The sequence below is a fragment of the Rutidosis leptorrhynchoides genome, chromosome 9 (assembly GCF_046630445.1).
Source record: "Rutidosis leptorrhynchoides isolate AG116_Rl617_1_P2 chromosome 9, CSIRO_AGI_Rlap_v1, whole genome shotgun sequence".
Lineage (NCBI taxonomy): Eukaryota > Viridiplantae > Streptophyta > Magnoliopsida > Asterales > Asteraceae > Rutidosis > Rutidosis leptorrhynchoides.
The window spans coordinates 203874248-203894859 of NC_092341.1; the positions used below are offsets into that span (position 1 = coordinate 203874248).

General features: G+C 32.9%; 1 protein-coding gene across 1 annotated transcript; it reads right to left on the reverse strand.

Moving 5' to 3' along the window:
- Positions 1–6118: 6118 nt before the first annotated feature.
- LOC139868498 (uncharacterized) lies at positions 6119–6961 on the reverse strand. The gene has a single exon (XM_071856834.1). It carries the CDS (start codon positions 6959–6961, stop codon positions 6119–6121), a length of 843 nt encoding a protein of 280 aa, XP_071712935.1.
- Between the last annotated feature and the right edge of the window lie 13651 nt (positions 6962–20612).

A 20612-nucleotide genomic window follows, 5' to 3' on the forward strand; every position in this document is an offset into this window, starting at 1 on the left:
ACACACAATATGTTCCCAAACAAATTTTTCGATATGTTTTCCCGTTGTCGTGCTTACATGCATCGCTTCTGCCCATTTTTTAAAGTAATCAATAGCGACAACTAATAATTTTTTACCTCCGGGGGCTTCGGTTAATCGTCCCACTATGTCGATTCCTGACTTTGAAAATGACCATGCTGAAAGGACTGATATAAGCCCCTACTTTGGCTGCTTCTGGACTTTGGCATGGATTTGGTAAGACTCGCAGGTTTTCAAGGTTGTGATTATATCTTCGTGCATCATTGGCCAGTAATAACCTAGCCTTACAATTTTTTCCACAACCGACCTTGGTCCAGCGTGGAGTCCACATATGCCTTTGTGCATTTCCTTGATGATCATCGAAGCTTGGTAGGGCCCTACACATCTAAGCCATGGAGTGAGAAAGGACTTCCGATATAAGCCCCCATTCATAAGCTTATATTTGGGTGCTTTGATTCGGATTTTCCTAGCTTCTTTCTTATCTTCGGGTAATATTCCAAATTCCAGATAATCTCTTAATGGTTCCATCCACGTGTTTTTCGTTATGAGATCATGGATTTCTTCTGTTTCAATGGACCTTCGCTCTAAGACTTTGACAAGGACTTCTTTTTCTAAATGCGCGAAAGTAATGAAAGCAAGTTTGCTTAAGGCATTTTCTTTTTTGATTTGACTTCTTCGCACATGCTCGATGGCAAAACCTCTGAAACTTTCGATTAATTCTCTAATCTTCAATTATCTGGCTTCAAAATTTCGATTAAGGCATTTTCTTTAATTCTCTGGCTTCAAAATTTCCCAATTCTTGGTTGGCTATGAGTTGAGAATCCACAAAGGTTCGAAGGTACTCTATCTTCATATCTTTTGCCATTCTCAGACCAGCAAGTAGAGCTTCATACTTAGCTTCATTATTAGTTATATTGAATTCAAAACGGAGTTCGTATCTAAACTCTGAGACGCCCCGTACAAAATTAACGTGTACGGATCATCAACAACAGGATCATCACAAGCTCAAACACTATATGATGTTTTAAAATAATTTTGCATTCATAAAAAGGGGTAACGTCTTTACTGACGTCAAATATTTTACAAACGATAGTGTGCTTCTACGAATAGGAAGCAATAACATAAGTACGAGACTCAAAGGTCATTACAAATTCATTGTTTAAAAGTAACATAGTTCGTGAATGCAAGGTAAAAGTTTCATGGAGAGACATCTCTAACAACAGCAGTGGGAGTCTACACAACAAGACTACTACAGCGGAAGCATCAAACCTCTAAGAACCTGAGAAAACATGCTTAAAAATGTCAACACGAATGTTGTTGAGCTATAGTTTAATTATAACAGTAATGTAAGGTAGGCCATGAGATTTCAGTGTTTCAAAACAGTATGAAAAAGTATATGTTTATTCGTGGGCACTTGGTAACTAACTTAACGTAATATCACCCCATAAAAGTACATTTGGCAAGTGCGTAAGTCTATGAAGTATTAACCACCCGTTAAATGCTAGCGCGACTAGCCCAAGTGGGGATGTCAAACCCTATGGATCCATATCTAATATTCGCGTTCACCGGTTCAAAAACCAATGACTAAACGTTACCGAGCTAAGGGGAAAGTTTATGCCGTTATATAACCCACACATACAATAAGTTTAAGTACTCATGTCTAGTAAGTAAAACGTAAAAATCTCATGTATTCTCAGTCACAAAAATAGTTGAATTAAAAAGGGGATGCTATAACTCACAGTGAAAGTGCGGTAAAAGTCGATACGGGATAAGTAAGCAAGTAAGTCGGTCCGAAACGTCCTCAACCTAGGTCAAAATTACTAAGTCAGTAAATCGTTCCCAAAGGTTTAAAAGTACGTAAGTTAAGTCTTAAGTATCATCATCATCAACATCATACGTTAAAAGTAAAGTAAGTTTTCAATCAAGGATAGAGACCGAAACAAAGGCTGACTTTGTTCAGCTGCTACGACCTCTATACAAACTAAAATGATGCGAGTCCAGTGGCCATGGCTCCATATGTGAGTGCTCTAACATCTGACCAATTTTCAGAACCTAACTCGTCTTCGTTTGACCGTGGCGACGGTTTAAGTGCGAGTAGGTAAGAAATTTCAGCACAACGTTACAACGGCGTAGTGACTTTCGGAAGGCTATAAATCCTAAACCGTACATCGGATTTAGGCGAGGCCTAAACGAAAAGTCATCTACTCGAACCGAAATATTTGTAAATCAACTTTTTCAGTAGACCTGGAGCCTGATCAGACCCTGAAAACAGAAAGCAAGTGTTCCGGTGGGTTTCTCGATGTTTAATGCTCATCACGGTTCTCATCTTTGATGCGTATAACCCTCAAGTGTACAACTCTTGATGTTTTAGCATCACTTTAACCAAGGTTTAACCATAAACACACAAAGTTAAGACTAGGAAACAAATAACAACTCATGTACGAATTTGAGCAAGATGATAAACCAAAGTTACATCAATTCCTAGTTTCCACACAATCACAAGTTCTATTAAGCTATAAACTTTGAATCAAACTAAATAAGCAAGACCTTAAGCTAGAGAGCTTAGATCTTAGCGAAATATTAAAGACCTTAGACAACAAAGTCTAGATCTCATGTTCTTAGTGAAACCCTAAGTCATAACACTTGGACTTTCAACTTTTACACAACCATAAGTTAGGAAACTTAGATCTTGTAAAGTAAGTGATCATAAGCTAATAAGCTTTCTCTTAAACAAAATAGAAGATCATAAGTTACACAACTTAGATTAAACACAAAAATGAAATCCTAAGCTAGTGAGCTTGGATTTCCAACAACACTTATGAGATCTCAAGCAAGTGAGCTTGCATCTTTTGTTTCATGATAAGACAAGTCACAAATCTAAACTACAACAAACAAAAGAAGATCATAAACTAACAAACTTTGATCTTATCTCAACTTTTTGTAGAAACATCAAGCTAGTAAGCTTGTATTTCAAACTTTCTTGAAGATCCATAAAGTAAAGTGTTGGATCTTCAAGTTACATGAAGATCATAAACATGGGTTTTGATCTTTAAACATAAATAAAGAGATCTTAAGTAAGTAAACTTAGATCTAACAAGATTATGAAGATTCAAAGCTAAGAAGCTTGAATCCATCATGTTCTTGAAAAATTTTCCAAATAAAGTGTAAATCAACAAAAGTTATGAAGATTCAAGTTACAAAACTTGAATCTTTGTTCATGATGATGATGATCTTATGAATTAAAGTAAGAAGAGAAGGAAAAAAAAGTTAAAAACTTACAAGTTTTTAAATATTTGAGAGAGAATTTTAGAGTGAGAGAGTAGAGAGAAGTGTGTGAGTTTGAATGAAATGAAAAATGAATGAAGTGTTGGTATTTATCAAACAAAGAAAAAGAAAAAAAAATGATGGTGATGGTGGGAGTGGTGGCCGACAGTCACCATGAGGTGGGGGGAGGGGACCATTTGCTTTTCATGGTGGTGGTACAATGGTGATAGTGATATGTTGGGTGGCATGGCATGTAAGGTTAAATGTTGTAGGTGTAGTACTTAAGCATGCTTGAGAAATTTTATCTTAATACTTCCATGGGCTAAAGCTTAATCACATGGGTTAATTAGTCCACTAACTAGCCCACTAAGTTGGGTAGGTTGGGCCATGGAAGTCCATTAAGGTGTTAAGCCCAATAAGGTAACTAGTAAGCCCAAGTAAACACTTAAGCATAATTAAAGAACCATAAAACTAAGTAATTGTCATTAATAAGTAACAACTACGTTTACGTAACCATAATATCCAATTATGGCAAAAGTTTAACGTGTGATAAGTTCGTAGCTTGTTTAAAGCTTTCATGACCCGTCCTAATCCATCTGAACGAAGTCCATATCGATTATAAACGATTCACAATAGTTGATTACATCGCGAGGTACTTGACCTATATATGATACATTTTACAAACATTGCATTCGTTTTTAAAAGACAAACTTTCATTACATTGAAAGTTGACAGGCATGCATTCCATTTCATAATATATCAAACTATCAACAACTTAATAATAATCTTGATAAATTCAACGACTCGAATGCAACATCTTTTGAAATATGTCACGAATGACTCCAAGTAATATCTCTAGAATGAGCTAATGCACAGCGGAAGATTTCTTTCATACCTGAGAATAAACATGCTTTAAAGTGTTAACCAAAAGGTTGGTGAGTTCATTAGTTTATCATAAATGATCATTTTCATCATTTTAATAGACCACAAGATTTTCATTTCTCATAAATACACATCTCATATCAGGCATTTCGCAAACTGCATAGAGATAAAAATCATTCATATGGATTGAACACCTGATAACCGACATTAACAAGATGCATATAGAATATCCCCATCATTCCGGGACACCCATCGGACATGATAATTTCGAAGTACTAAAGCATTCCAAATTCCAGAATGGGGCTTGTTGGGCCCGATAGATCTATCTTTAGGATTCGCGTCAATTAGGGGTGTACTAATTCTTAAAATTAGTGATGTTCCCTATTTCTTAGGCTACCAAGCTAAAAGGGGCATATTCGATTTCGATAATCCAACCATAGAATGTAGTTTCGATTACTTGTGTCTTTTTCGTCAAACATTTATAAAAGTAGCGCATGTATTCTCAGTCCCAAAAATATATATTGCAAAAGCATTTAAAAAGGGAGCAAATAAAACTCACAATAATGTATTTCGTAGTAAAAATACATATGACGACATTGAACAATGCAGGGTTGGCATCGGATTCACGAACCTATATTATTTGTATATTTATTAATACACATAATCGTAATCGAGTAATTATATATATATATATATATATATATATATATATATATATATATATATATATATATATATATATATATATATATATATATATATATATATATATATATATATATATATATATATATATATATATATTGTTATTAATACTATACTTGTTATACTATATGTTAATTAGATGAATTTAATATATTTAGTTCATATGTTTTGTATAACTATTATTTATCATAAATGATAAAACTGTATATTATAGTTTAATATATATTTATATATATTAATTGATATCTTTTACATATAGTTTAATTAATATCTTGTTAATAATAAAATATAGTGTAATGTATTTTTATTTATAACTATCTATTTGTAATAACGTTAATAGTTTTAATGATAACAGTATGATAATTTTAGTAAGAATGGTAATCATGATAATAAGTTTAATAATAGCAGTACTAATAATCATAATCATATTAATAATAATAATGATAATATTAATAATAATACTTATAATGGTGATAATAATAATAATGGTTATGATATTTATAACTATGGTAATAATAATAACTCTATTATTTATGGAATGATAAATATTTGTAATAATAAGTTGTATCATTTTCATAATAATAATAATGATAATAATAACCCTAATCGTAGTAATGATAATAATACTAAAATGATAACTTAATGATAATAACATTAATAATACTTATAATAATAATAATATTTGTTATAATACTTATAACTATGACAATAATAATAATTATTATAAATCTTATAGTAACAATAATAATAACAACAACAACAATATTAATAATCATGGTAATAACAATAACAATAATAATGATAATAATAATGATAATAATAATAATTATTATTATTATAATAATAATAATAATAATAATAATAATAATTATTATTATTATTATTATTATTATTATTATATTTTTTTTTTTTTTTTTTAACGGCAAAGAAAGTATGTATTATATATATCAACACGAAATAATTACAATAATGTCACGCTTACAAAAACGGAACTACATCTAGGAAAACAAAACGACAAATATATAACCGAGATAGTAAGACTCCACAAGTGTACAGGAAAACGCCGTAGTCCGTTCATTATCATTAAGGTCGAGATTGGACTTGAGAAGAATTAACTAAACAAGCTGGAGTGGGGACAGAGCACAGTGTTGGAAATTGAACGACAAAGCCCCCTGATCCACCTCAATTTCTCTCGACCAAAACGACTACTCCAGGAGTGGGGCAAAAAACCTGCGTGGAGAACAATTAATTAACCTATCCCGAATCTCCTAGACGATAAAGCTAGCGAATCATAACCTCGTGGATTTGCAAGCCAGACATCCCATTCAATATTGGTACCTTTGATCCTATTAGAGAACCATTCGAAGCATTTAAGTTGGATGTCTTTGAATACCATTGCGCATGTCGGTTTTATCTTAGTGAAAGTGAAAGCGTTCCTACTTTTCCAAATCATGTATCCCGTAACCCATTCCGTAGCTTGCCACAATAGTTTTCCCATGTCGGAGGTGAAGTTATATCCATTTCCAAGAAAAGATTCATTTATACCCAAGTTTGTAAAAGGGCCGAGCTTCCACCAATCATAGACACGATTCCAAATGTCAAAAGTGAACGTGCATAAGATGATGGAGTGCTCTACTGATTCCAAACCATTGTCACAAACCGGACAACGTACCATACCCAAGTCCATACCTCTCTTGTCGAGTTCGACTCTTGTAGGTAACCTTTTGTGTCGAGTACGCCAAATAAACAACTCAACTTTGAGGGGGACCAGTTTATTGTGGAGCGACTTTATGCTCACGGTTGCGATGTCAGGGCTGCTCCGGACCAGAATATCCGTAATCTTGTGAATCGAAAATGAGCCATCCTTACTCCAAGACCATGACCATTCTTCTTTACCTGAGCTACACGGGATAAAACTAGATAAAAGATTAGTAAGAGTGGTGAGGTCCCCGGCCAATCTCCCCGAGATATCGCGGGACCAACACCACGTGGCATGAAAGTTCCCGCCATCCCATCTCGCCCGGTCTAGAATTGTGGCAAATTTATTTGTGTCAAGTCTATAAAGCCTATTAAATTTGTCTTTAAGAACCATTTCCCCAAGCCATAATTCATCCCAAAAACGTGTACTAGACCCATCTACGACTCTTTTTTTGAAAGAATTAGCGAAAGCGGAGTTTGCATTAAAGATATTTTTACCCACCTTAAGGATACCCACCCAAGTAGAAGAATCTCGTGAGAAAGGGGGGAAAAAGAAGTGCTAAGGCCCCCGTCCTCCCCGTAAATATTTTTAATAATAGACACCCAAAGTGAGTCATTCTCATGTTTAAACTGCTACCACCATTTTGCAAGTAAGGCACGATTTTTAAATGCAAGAGGGGCAATATCTAACCCACCAAATTCACGAGGCTTAAGACAAGTATCCCATTTAACCCATGCCATTTTTGAGACCTCGGAAGATCCGCCCCAAAAAAACCGATGTCTCAAACCCTCAAGTTTATCAATAACACAAGACGGAGATATGTAAAGCGAAAAGAAATAAAGAGGTAGACTTGATAATATCAATTTAATTAATGTAAGTCTACCACCATACGAGAGGGATCTAGCTTTCCAATCCGCCAGCCTCTTACAAAACTTGTCAAATACCGGATCCCATGACTTCGAGAGTTTCATCGACGATCCAAGTAGAAGCCCAAGGTAGGTAATAGGGAGTGTACCTGCTGCGCACCCAATCCATGCCGCCATATTTTCCGTTTCTACTTTTGAGACCCCGAGTCCATAAACACAACTCTTATGAAAATTGATTTTTAGTCCCGATGTCAATTCAAAGCACTTAGGAATTTTAGTAAGATTTTGCACATTACGCCTATCCCATTCACCAAAAAATATAGTGTCGTCCGCGTATTGCAAATGCGTGACCCGTAAGTCCCTTCGCCCAATTGGGATCCCAGCAAATCAGCTATGAAGTGCAGCAAATTTAATTAGATGGTTCAAACCTTCGGCTACCATGATAAAAAGATAAGGGGAGAGGGGATCCCCTTGCCTCACGCCTTTCTGAAGAGAAAATTCTTTAGTTGGGGAACCGTTGACCAAAATCGAAATGGAAGCGGACGAAAGACTTGTGAAGATTCATTGTCTCCATCGAAGACCGAATCCCATTAACTCCATGATTTCCATTATAAAGTCCCAACTAATGCTATCAAAAGCCTTCTCAAAGTCAACTTTAAAAAAGAAGCCTTTTCTTTTGGTTACTTTGATATCATGAAGGACTTCATTCGTAATTAACACGCCATCAACAATATAATGATTTTTAATATAAGCACTTTGTTCGAAACCGATAACCGAAGAAATAACCCTATGTTGCCTTTTGGTCAAAACCTTAGATAGAACTTTATAAAGGCTCCCGATTAAACTGATAGGATGATAATCACCAAATCCCTGTGGGTCATTTTTTCAGTAGTAATGCAACAAAAGAGGAATTACAACCTTTAGAGATCTCACCAACCTCCCAAAAATGAGTGAATACCGCGAGAAGGTCTTCTTTGACAACATCCCAATATTTTGAGAAAAATTTCATGTTGAAACCATCGGGTCCGGGGGCCTTTTCACCCCCACATTCTAATATAGCAACATGGATTTCATAGAGTGTAAAAGGAGATTCAAGGTTCGACGCCTCCTCATCATTAAGTCGTTTGCTCAGGGGGCCACGAATTTTGAAGGTACGAGAATTATGTTCACTAAAATGATTTTTGAAGTATGTGAATGCCGCCATTTTGATGTCCTCTGGGTTCTCGATCCATAAGCCATTTGAATTTATACCCCTTATGTTGTTTTTGTTTTGCCTCCTTTTAATACACGAATGAAAGAATTTGCTATTTTCATCCCCTTCCGTAACCCATTTAATCCTTGCCTTTTGTTTCAATATATCGACTTTCTCCTTATCTTTTTTAAGCCACTTTTTTTGAATCTAACCAAGATGCAATTTCAACTTCCGAAAGGTAACGAGTACCGATGATGTTTTCCCACTCAGAGATTTCTTTATGAAGTGAGTCAGTTTCGGCATTTAGACTATTATATTTAGGATTACATTTTTCCTTCAACACCCCTTTTACGTTCTTAAGTTTATCACGAAATACACAATCAACCCTTGGATTACAAATGGTAACTTTCCATGCATCTTTTATCAAATCATCACGTTTATCATCTTCGAACCAGTTGTTGAAAATCCTAATAGGTTTCGTCCCGAAGTCATTGTTCATATCCTTCAAAACGATGGGGCAATGGTCGGAGTAATCCCTATCGAGAGTACATGCAGAAATTCCATCCCATGATGCATAAAACGCTTCCGAGACTAAGAACCTGTCAAGTTTACTATATTTCAAACCGTCGTCACTAATCCTAGTGAACTTCATTCCCCCCAATGGAATTTCAATGAGATTAGCCTTGTCAATGAAATCGTTGAACATATTTGCTCTACTTTCGATAATTTCACAATTTTTCCTTTCCGCTCTTCGCCTTACTTCATTAAAATCGCCACAGAAAACCCAATCATCAATATCCACCGGCATAATATTGTCAAGACTATCCCAAAATTTATGTTTCAATTGATCATTATGTGGCCCATAAATGTTTAATATAATGGAGTCCGCCATTTTGCCCACCCATCGACCTCGTATACCCAAGAAAAAATCTTTTTCAACCACCCCGGACACACAAAATCTAGTAGGGTTCCAAATTAAAATTGACCCGCCCGATAACCCCACCGATGGTTTAAAGATATATTTAAAATTTGTATTACCCCATAACAACTCAATCATAAAATCAGTAACACGTTTTCTTTTGGATTCTTGAATTGCAAAAATGTCCGGATTATGAAAATGAATTAATTTTTTAATCCAATTAAAATTTTCTTTTTCAAGTTTCCCAAGCCCACGTACGTTTAGCAATATTATCTTCATTTTAAACACATAAATAAAGAGAAAACGAAAAAATGGTAAAGTTACTTCCCTGACGGAGCCCCGATCCACTCAAGCCCAATGTCGTGGCCAAAATCTTTTAAGCCCAAGCTACAATTCGATAGCGATTGTTTGTTACTAGAAGGAGGATTGTTTGGAGCTCTGATCCTTGAAACCTTACATTCCGTCTCAGAATTAATTGAACCGGTCCTATTGGAACCCCCATTACATTCGTTTGCTAGATTTTGATTAACAGGACCCATTACAGAAACATTCGACTCAGCCTGGGCTGGAACACAATTAGTATCAGTTGGAGTGTTGGAGTTGACATCTTTATTATTCATGGTATCATTGATCTCGTTGTCACTTTCTTTATCTCGTTTATGTAATTCGTGCGTATATCGTGGGGTAGGTTGAAAACCTGGAGGGCAATCAACATCCACATGTCCCACAGCATTACCTTGAATGTTATCGTTATCACCTGTAGGATTAGGGATAGAAGTGTCCTTTTTTTTAACGTACGACACATATGGTGAGTTAGGTGTAAACTTAGGAATGGGAGGAGGCCCGTCTTGAAGTTCAGGGCTGTGAGAATTGTTAGGCTGGACAGTTACGATGTTCTCGCTAACTTTTGGAACATTATCGAATATTATTTGTTCCAACACAAAATTATCGTTGACAGTAATATTTCCCGAACCTGTAATATCACCGCAAGCCCTCTGGGCCAGCCCTTCAGCAGACATTTAGGCTAATCCAATATCATTCATTTTTTGGTCCACCTCATTTGAATGTTCATTAACAGAATGATTATCGATATTGTTAACAGAGGATGTACCATTCACATGTTCTTTAATAGGACCAACAAATGAGCTTTCCGCCACCCAACATTTTGAATTATTGTCACCTGGTTCAACCGCATTAGTCTTTAAATTCGGTTTATGACTAAAGAAGTCATCAGAGAAGTCTGATTTTGATTCATCATCAAAATTTGCATATTCGACATTACCTGGTAACTCAGACTCCGATATCCCATTACTTACATCACTTTCCACGTGATCTGGGTTAACATTAACTTCGAAAATCCCATTGGTTTCTTCCATTACATAAGCAAAAAAGATGGAACTATCGGATCTGACACGCACAATGTCATGTACCAAGTGTGCATCTCGTAACTTAACTAATACTTTTGCTACAACGAGATTTTGGTTACCTTTTAAAGAACTATTCAAGAAGTCAATAGGTTCGCCCCCCCATTTTGCTATGGCAGTAAATATATTTTCGTTCCAAAACTGGATAGGAATACCCGTGATTTTTAACCATGTAATTCGACCTTGGTATGAGTGGTTTTCATCCCATTTATGAATGTTGGTCATCCATTTGTGGATACAATGGTGTTTCGCATTAAGAATAGATGAAGCTTGCTCCTCGGACTCAAAGATGAACATAACTTCCATCCCACCAAGATACTTTACCTGAACATTATCCAGATTCTCCATTTCGCACAAAAATAAGATATGTTCAAGATATTCAAGTTTGAGGATGGTACCGATAATAGCTTTATTCAGGATTTCAGTGTCATTATGTTTATCCACAACGGAGATTTCTCTAAATTTACCATTGCAGTCCCAACGATTGAATCACCCGATGCTAGTTAATTCTTTCGTGATATCACTAGAGTATCCGTCCATATTCCCAACCACCTTGTTAAACGGAAGCCCATCAGTGAACCCCTTATTCAAAATGGTATGATGATTAGGTAAAGACGATGAAACGGGTTTTGTAGAAGGGGGTTGTATAGGTTTATCATTCGAGGCAGAAGTTTTTCGATCAAGGGCCTTGTAAGCCTTTAGCCACCCATTACCAAGATTTATGGAGTTTAGTCGTTTAAGCAAGAAGTTAAGGTCGGTAATGTCAATGAATTTAACGAAAGCGAATTTATTACCGTTTCTTAATCTTTTCGTGAAGGGTATGAAGATGTCGTGTACATTCCCATAATTGCTAATGAAGTAACGGAGATCAATCTTGCTCCATGAATCTGGGAATCCGAAAACCATAACCGATGTGATAGGCGCTGATGCCGAGACATGTTTTGGGGAGAAAGGTTCGTGAATACGAGAGCTAGATTGTTGGTTCAGTGTAATGTTGTTAGGAAAAGTGGCTGCACTTTTAGGGTTTGTAGGTTTGGTTGCTTGTTTAGGGTTTGTGGTATTAGGGTTTGTAGTATTCTCTGTATGGTTAAGATTAGGGTTAGCCGATGAAGATGGCACCCATTTCTGTTTGTATACCGGATGATGTGTGTTTGAATTACCAAAATGGTAGATCAGGTTTCTTGCAGACGAGTGATTAGTAGAGTGTTTTTGGTGGGCTTTTCGCCTTCTTTCAACCAACACCCACACCTCATCAGCCGAGGGATTAGGAAAAGTCGATGGTGGATTGTGATTATTCTGATGGTTATATTGACGGGATGATTGCGAAGGTAGTGGATGAAGATGACGACGGCGGCCAACAGAGGCCGGAGTAAAAGGCGAGGTTGGAATATTAAATGCCATCCGAGAGGCCATGAATTGCTATTTTTTGTTGATTATAATAAAACACAGATCGATTTTTTGTTGATTAGATTCCATAATTCATTGTAGCTTTTGTGGATCTGATCTTGGAAATGGAGTCGTAATCTAAGCCCGTAACTCCTTCCTGTTCGTTCCTGTTCTTCAAGCCCTCCCTAAATGTTCTTCGTGATTTTTTTTTTTTTTTTTGATCACTAGCTTACTTCGAGATTGATAATCAATTTATAATATTCCTTACTGAAGCGAGATTAATTAGAAAACAACGGCAATAAAAACAGAAAATATGATAAATTTACATCTGAGTTTACAAAACAAATTTATAAAAAAGGTTTTTTCTTACAATAACAAAACTTCTTTTCTAGAAATTAACAGCAATTTGTGGCACCATAGTTCTCGAAGTTAACAGAAAGAAAATGAAAAAACCTTTTTAATCCGTCTCATATACAAAAAGTACTAAATAAATAAATTAATTGCAAATAATTAAAAGGAAAACATACCTCTGAATCGATCGGGTAAAATTAGGACTGATTAGGATAGGATATTAAGAAGATAGTATGTGGATTATAGTGTAATTAAGGTTCATCGGAATATTGAGTGTTACTGGAATTCAGATCGATAACGTATTAGAGGAGAGAGAAAGTAAAGTTGAAAACGAGCGCATTATTTTGTAATTTTTAGTTGACTACTCTGATGTTGTTAATAATAATAATAATAATAATAATAATAATAATAATAATAATAATAATAATAATAATAATAATAATAATAATAATAATAATAATAATAATAATAATAATAATAATAATAATAATAATAATAATAATAATAATAATAATAAGAATGAGAGTAAACTACCTTATAATTGAGTTCTAAAAAAAATTGGCCATTGCAGGGCTCGAACCAGAGACCTCTCACTCATACACAAACAACCTTAACCATCCCTCCACCCTTGCATTTTCTGATTTAATCTAACTCTAATTTATGTAACCTGAAAAAAAATTCGATTCCTTTTCATCATCTACTTTAAATATTATTGAATCGGGATCAAAATCAAACCAACTCATAATATTATTTGAATTAACACTGAACGTGAAACAGAACTTAATTATAATTGTGATTAATTGGATTAAAAGAAAAAAAAAATAAAAAAAATGAGACAAGAGCTGCTGCTGTGTCGTAACTTTAAAAAAAATAAAAAAATAATGATTTCATTTTTGTGAACGTTTTAGACAAACATTATAACACGAATTGCGTTTAAAATCACTCCTAGAACTCTTATCAATAGTCAATTTAACTGGAATCGCAACAGATAACCCGAATTTGATTGAAGAACAATAGTTGACTTTTTAAAAATCAAAACTTTGACTCTCAAATTAGACTTCGATATAATGAATTGGAGTTTGAAATTTTCCAGATAGTTTATATAAATGATTTCCAACAACACTACATTTCTATTTTTTGTAATTTGTTTTGAAATTAAATTACTACATATTACGGCCAAGAACACTTTGAAGTCCAAATCAAATTTCAAATTGCAAATAGTTTTAGGTTAAATTTCTAACATGAATTGTGTTATAAATCATTCGTATAAACTTTCTGAATCATCAATTGATTCAGAAACTTTAAAACGAATTCCAATTTCCCTATTAACAAAACCTTTGACTTTTTTACATTTATATTTGACTTCAAAATTAGAAATTAATAGAAATAATTAGAGCTTGAAAACTTATAGATATTTTAAATGGACGATTCCTAACCCATTGCATTTATAGTTTTTGAAATTTTCACTTGATTCAAGCTTTTGATGAAATTGACTCGAAACATAGGAAACTACCCAGTTTCTTAACTTTTCTTTTTAATTCCTCAAATACAAATAGATGTAATTGATAATTAATAATATTAGGGAAGTATTGGAATGGATTTCTATTTAATAACATGAATGATTCATGTGATTTAAAAGCTGGAAGAGGTCGACAGTTTACAGACATAAACAAAAGTTGGAAAAGAAAAAATTTTAATTTGATTGTGATGGATAACAAAATTTGTTCTTATTGTAATTGTTTTGTACTAGGAATCAATCAAATACAGTTACTTTGAGATATGAAATTGAACCGTGATATTTATACATGTATTTATATTTTGTATATAATTAGTATTTTAAACAAATAATTATATTATATTGATAATAATAATAATAATAATAATAATTATTATTATAATAATATTAGTAATCATAAAAATAATACTATTAATGATAATAGTAATAATTTGTGTTATTTCCTAATAACTATATTAATAATGGTAATAATAATTTATAATAATAGTTCCTAATGATAATGGTAATAATTATATCTAATAATATTACTAATATTAATCATAATAACCAAAATTATAATTTTTCCACTAGTTATAATAATAATGATATTAACAATGATAACAATAATATCAACAAATCAAATGTATCAGTTTCAAATAATATTAGTAATATTGATATTAATATTAATAATAATAATGAATGTAATAATAATCATATAATAACTATAATTAAACTTGTAATTTCATTTAATATATTTATATTACAATTTATATCATATGTTATATGAATATATCTATTGAATATTTAATATTTATATATTTTATAAATATTACAATATAATAGTTATTAATAGAAACCTTTTATATATGTTACCATATTGATTCATAATAATATCATATATCTATTTATATATTCATTTTAATAATAACTTTATTATTTTGTTTATTATTTTACATTTTTTTATTTAAATAATAAGAATGTATTCTATCAACTCAAATTATTATATATACACTTATGTTTATATTTATATACATCTATCTATTTTTATTTACATAATTATTTACACGCAACTATTCGTGAATCGTCGGGAATAGTCAAAAGTCAATTTCATACATGAACACAATTCAAAGTTTTTGAGACTTAACATTACAGAATTTGCTTATCTTGTCGAAATCATATAAAGATTAAGTTTAAATTTGGTCAGAAATTCCAGGGTCGTCACAGTCCCTACCCGTTAAAGAAATTTCGTCTCGAAATTTGAGTGAGGTCGTCATGGCTAACAATAAGAATGTTTTCATGACGAATATGAGCTGATAAATAGAGTTTTATCATTATTGACTAATATAGATAAAACGATTCGATTAAGTGAAACGTACGAGTGATTGAGATAGAAATTTAACTTTTGACGTAGTCTTAGTTGAATTCAGGAATTCAAGGGATTTAAAGAAAATCTTCAAAATCTAAAAGATTTGATTCTTCGGCGAATAAGGAAATTAAGATCTCTATAATTAAATACAGTGATCTGCCTCGATTACTCTGCCTGATATTTCCATTATACATTAAACTCTTCCGTTCCATTATTCTTACCACTCTTATACTAAGTTCCCAAATTCAAAAGATTGTGAATATGCTTAATCCAGTTCTGATTCTTGTCCTTATCCTTACTATCTCAACAATCATTCTCCTTTTTCAACTACCACCGGAGGAATCTGTTTTCTTCTACTTCGCCCTTGGGGTTATAGTGTTTTTAATTCTCCCGTGTCTTTATGTTGCGATAAACATTGATATACAAGATTTGTAATTTATGTTTTGTTATCGTGCTTTGTATTCTCCCTTATATTTCGAAGCTCTTTACCTTTGTATTCTCTTCTTGACTCTAAGTACAACAAGTAATGGTCCAGAATTTGTAGGTATGGTGTTTCGAGTGAACATGGCTAATGTTCTAAGAGGGAAATTGTGATAGCACGATCTTGATTGGTTAAATTATCAGAATTTAAGAGAAAAGATGGAACTATCAAGAAATTATGTTCTTGATATGTTTATATATTAGATAGAAAGTAAGAGTCATGTAACATGGCACATGATGACGCTATGATCTGTGAATCATCACGTTTCATTAGAAACTCAGTATGACTTATTGTAATATAATCACGTTGATCAAGTGTCATTATATTATACTAACTCATGCATCAGTTCCCAACACTACTTGAAAAACATTCATATTTTAAATTCGAATCTTTCAGAATTTTAGAAACTAAAATAGTTTCCTTTCTGATGTAACAGTGATATCACGGAAAGATAAATAATTTCAGATAAGTATAGTTATGAAAATATCTTCAGAAATATCGAGGATATTTATAATAAAAGATACGATGATATATTAGAATTTCTAATATCGATGGATGATAAAGAAAATTTGCCCGCAAAGGTTTAGAGTCAGGAACAAGGTATTCATTAATGATTTCATCGGATATAGAATTATCTGGATTCTTTGAATATAGGGTTTGGTCCTTGTATTTGTCCTTGGTCTCCTTCAGGGTTAGCTCAATCTGTTTTTCAGTACCAAATTTTCTATCGATCGTTCCCAACATTCCATTCTTTATTATCAAACTTTTGGCCCTTTAGACCATCTTCAATTTTGCTGTTTCCTCTGCATTTAATACTACCATATCTGAATCATCGGTTATAAATCCGAGGTGGGTTCAAGAGAATTGTGTTTTTAGATGATTATACGCTGATGGTGGAATATAAAAGATTTCCCGGTAACAATAAAAGAGCACGCATACATATCAAGGTTATAATAAGGTTGTTTCGAATGAAAAGTCGAAGTTGACTTGCTGGAGCTGTGACAAAATTTGGTAATTTGGAAAGGGATTGCAAAGTTATTTTCAGTAATAACAACGCTAAAGGAGCTACTACAGATACATGTTAATCGTTTACTCAGGTTCCAAGAGTTTTTCAGGTGCATAACAATATGCATCAATCTTTTCTTCTGTAGATGAAATGCGGTTGGTTCATCCTCTTGATTGAGGTGTTTTCAAGGATCATGAAAGGTTTGAGCAGGGATTATAATTGTCAAGATACAATTAGATTTAAGATGAAATCAAGTGGCAAACTTGAAGAATTGTTTATTTTCATATGTTATAATCAATATTTTAATTTAATTCATTTTAATTGTCCAATGTTATTAGTCCACAGTCGATAGTCCACAGTTGACAGTCCAATAATTCATATATAGTTTAATATATAATATTCAAATTAATTAATACATATCGTGACCCATTGTATACATGTCTCAAACTCGATCACAACTCAAAGTATATATATTATTGTAGAATCAACCTCAACCCTGTATAGTTAACTCTATCATTACTGCATATAGAGTGTCTATGGTTATTCCAAATAATATATATAAATGCGTCGATATGATATGTCAAAACCTTGTATACATGTCCCGATATTTAAAATGCGTAAATAATAGTATTTAAATGATGATAAATAAAGTGCGTAAAATAAATAACAGAATGTAAATGACAAAAAATAAAATTGCGAGAATTAAATTGCGATAATTAAATGTACAATAAGGAATTAACAGTTAGCTAGGAACATTTAGCTAGGATTTTGTTAGCGTGGATTCTTAACAAAATTTCTCATAGTTAATTTGTTTGTTTCTAACAAATTTTATTTTGTCCAATGTTTTCTTCATTATGCCACTTGTCGGATTCTGATAGGTCAAAATCCAAATATGAAATTGAATGAAAATGGTTATTTTGCGGTGAATGGATAAGTATATCTGTGGATGTAAGTAGGATAGTAAATGACTGTTGAATCAGATTTGAAGAATGTACAGCGTAACTTATTAATGTGAAATCTAAATATTCCTCGGGTATTACCTACCCGTTAAAATATTTTCACCATTAACAGTTTGTACAAAAGAATTTTTAATTATAATCTTTATGAAAACATATATACACATATATTTTCTTCATATGTAATCATAGATTTAATGAGTTTATATGATATTAATCTCATTTGATATTCGGTTTAAGCTAGAATAAATAATCTCTAAGACTTTAGAGATTACATAATCGCCATGAAGAACGAAGATAATTGATGTAGAACGATACGTAGAACGATGATTATGTTGGAATTCAATATAACAACATGTTCTTAATGTTAACATAACTACTAAATCAATTTAGTAAGAAATATAGCAAGCGGAAGCATGATATATTAAGAAAACAAGTGTATATATTAAACCATTTTAGTTGAATTCCAAGTAGATATCAAGTCTTGATAATATGCTTACAATTATAACAAGTATAGGAAGAAGTTTATACCGTCTCAATGAGTGAGAAATGAGCTGAATTTTGGACAGCAGTTATCTCCAAGAGTTGATGATGAATGGAGCTTCAAAGTAATGAAACATCAAGAGATAATACCCCAAACTTTTACCCAACACCTAATACTTTAGTTAGGATTTAATTAGACACTTGAATTGAGCTTAAAAAAGAATTTTAGAACTCCCTTTGAGTGTAAAAAAGGCCACGGCCAGCTGCAGTGCAGAATGCAAGTTATGCAGTTTTTTTTTCAAGCTAAAATGTAAAGATATACTTGATAGAAGTGGTCAAGTCTTTGTTCAAGTAAATAGCATGCACCTCTAAAGTTGTGTGTTGGTTGGAAGTAACAAAATGAGCATGGGTTCATGTCTTGAAGACCAAAATTCTGCACACTCTTTATATAAAATAATAATGTTATATATATATATATATATATATATATATATATATATATATATATATATATATATATACATAAACTTGATATATATATATATATATATATATATATATATATATATATATATATATATATATATATATATATATATATATATATATATATATATATATATATATATATATATATATATATATAACATGTATTTATTTTTGTTACTTTCATATTTTATAAACATTTTTATAAAATATAACACAACATAATCATTTAAACCTATAAACAATTATATATAAATTATCCAAATAATTTATCTCAAGTGATCATATTTTAGAAAACTGATATTTTAAAGTCCAAGTGTCGCGTATTTATTTAACGACCCAATCGTCAAGACTAAATACGTTTTAAGGTGTCGGTAAGTTTGTTATTGGGTATGACCCGACTTGGATCATAACGTATTAGCCACATTAATTTAATATGTCGCTCGGGCATACGAAATACCTTCAATCTCCCACTTGCACGAGAAACATAAGAAATTAATGCAAGTGATGGATACCACCTAACGACCGTCCATCACCCCCAACATGTTATGACTTTGTGCCATTCAATAACATCATCCCTTTCGAGTTCTCATCTCGAATATGAATAGGTGAATCTTTCATTATTTCCTTTCGTCCTAGATGTCATGTTAAATCCAAGAGACACAAAGTGATCACTCTCTTCTAGATTTAACTTTATCAGGCCTTAGACATCTAACTCTCAACGAATAAGAGGGACAAATTCCATCTTGACTACATACGTCCTAAATATGTACCTTGCATTGTACCTGAGCTCTTCCTTATGAGCTACCATATTTCAGAATAGCGAAGGAAAGAATCAAGGCACAGTACTCGGTGAATATCCAAACCTAATATGTATCTCAGGTCAGAGGATACAATGATATTCGCCTTTACTCAAGATTACATGTGATCAACCACAAAGGCTCCATTCAGTAAGTCTTGAGAGCGGGTCTTCCGATATTTATATCCCACAAATATCTATGAACCTTGGTAGCAACCTTGCCCCACATTCAACCTGAATGTATACCAATCCAAGTTCATAATAGTTTAAACCTCACACTCGTTCCCACAAATGTAATCGACAACGGAATTTAGAATAATTACTTATTCATGGATAAAATATGCAAAATAGGAACATGACTCAATATTAATAAATTAATACCATAATTATATTAATGAGTTTGAACAGATTTCATTCCGTTAAAATACATAAAACAGATCATGACCAATCACTAGAATATCGAAGCCCTAATGCACAAACATGTCCTGCATGTTTTGATCCATGTAAGAGCTTCGTGAGAGGATCCGCTATATTAATATCTGTGTGAACTTTGCGAATACATATCTTTCCCTTTTCAACTTCATCCCTTATGTAGTTGAATCTCCGCTCAATGTCACGGGTCTTTTGGTGAGCACGAGGTTCCTTGATTTGAGCAATCGCACTCTCGTTGTCACAAAAGATCTCAAGAGGGTCCTGAATGGAAGGGACTACTCCTAAGTCGTCGATGAATTTCTTCATCCATGCAGCTTCCTGAGCTGCCAATGATGCGGCGATGTACTCCGACTCTGTAGTGGATAAAGCAACAACATCCTGTTTTGAACTCTTCCAAGAGAC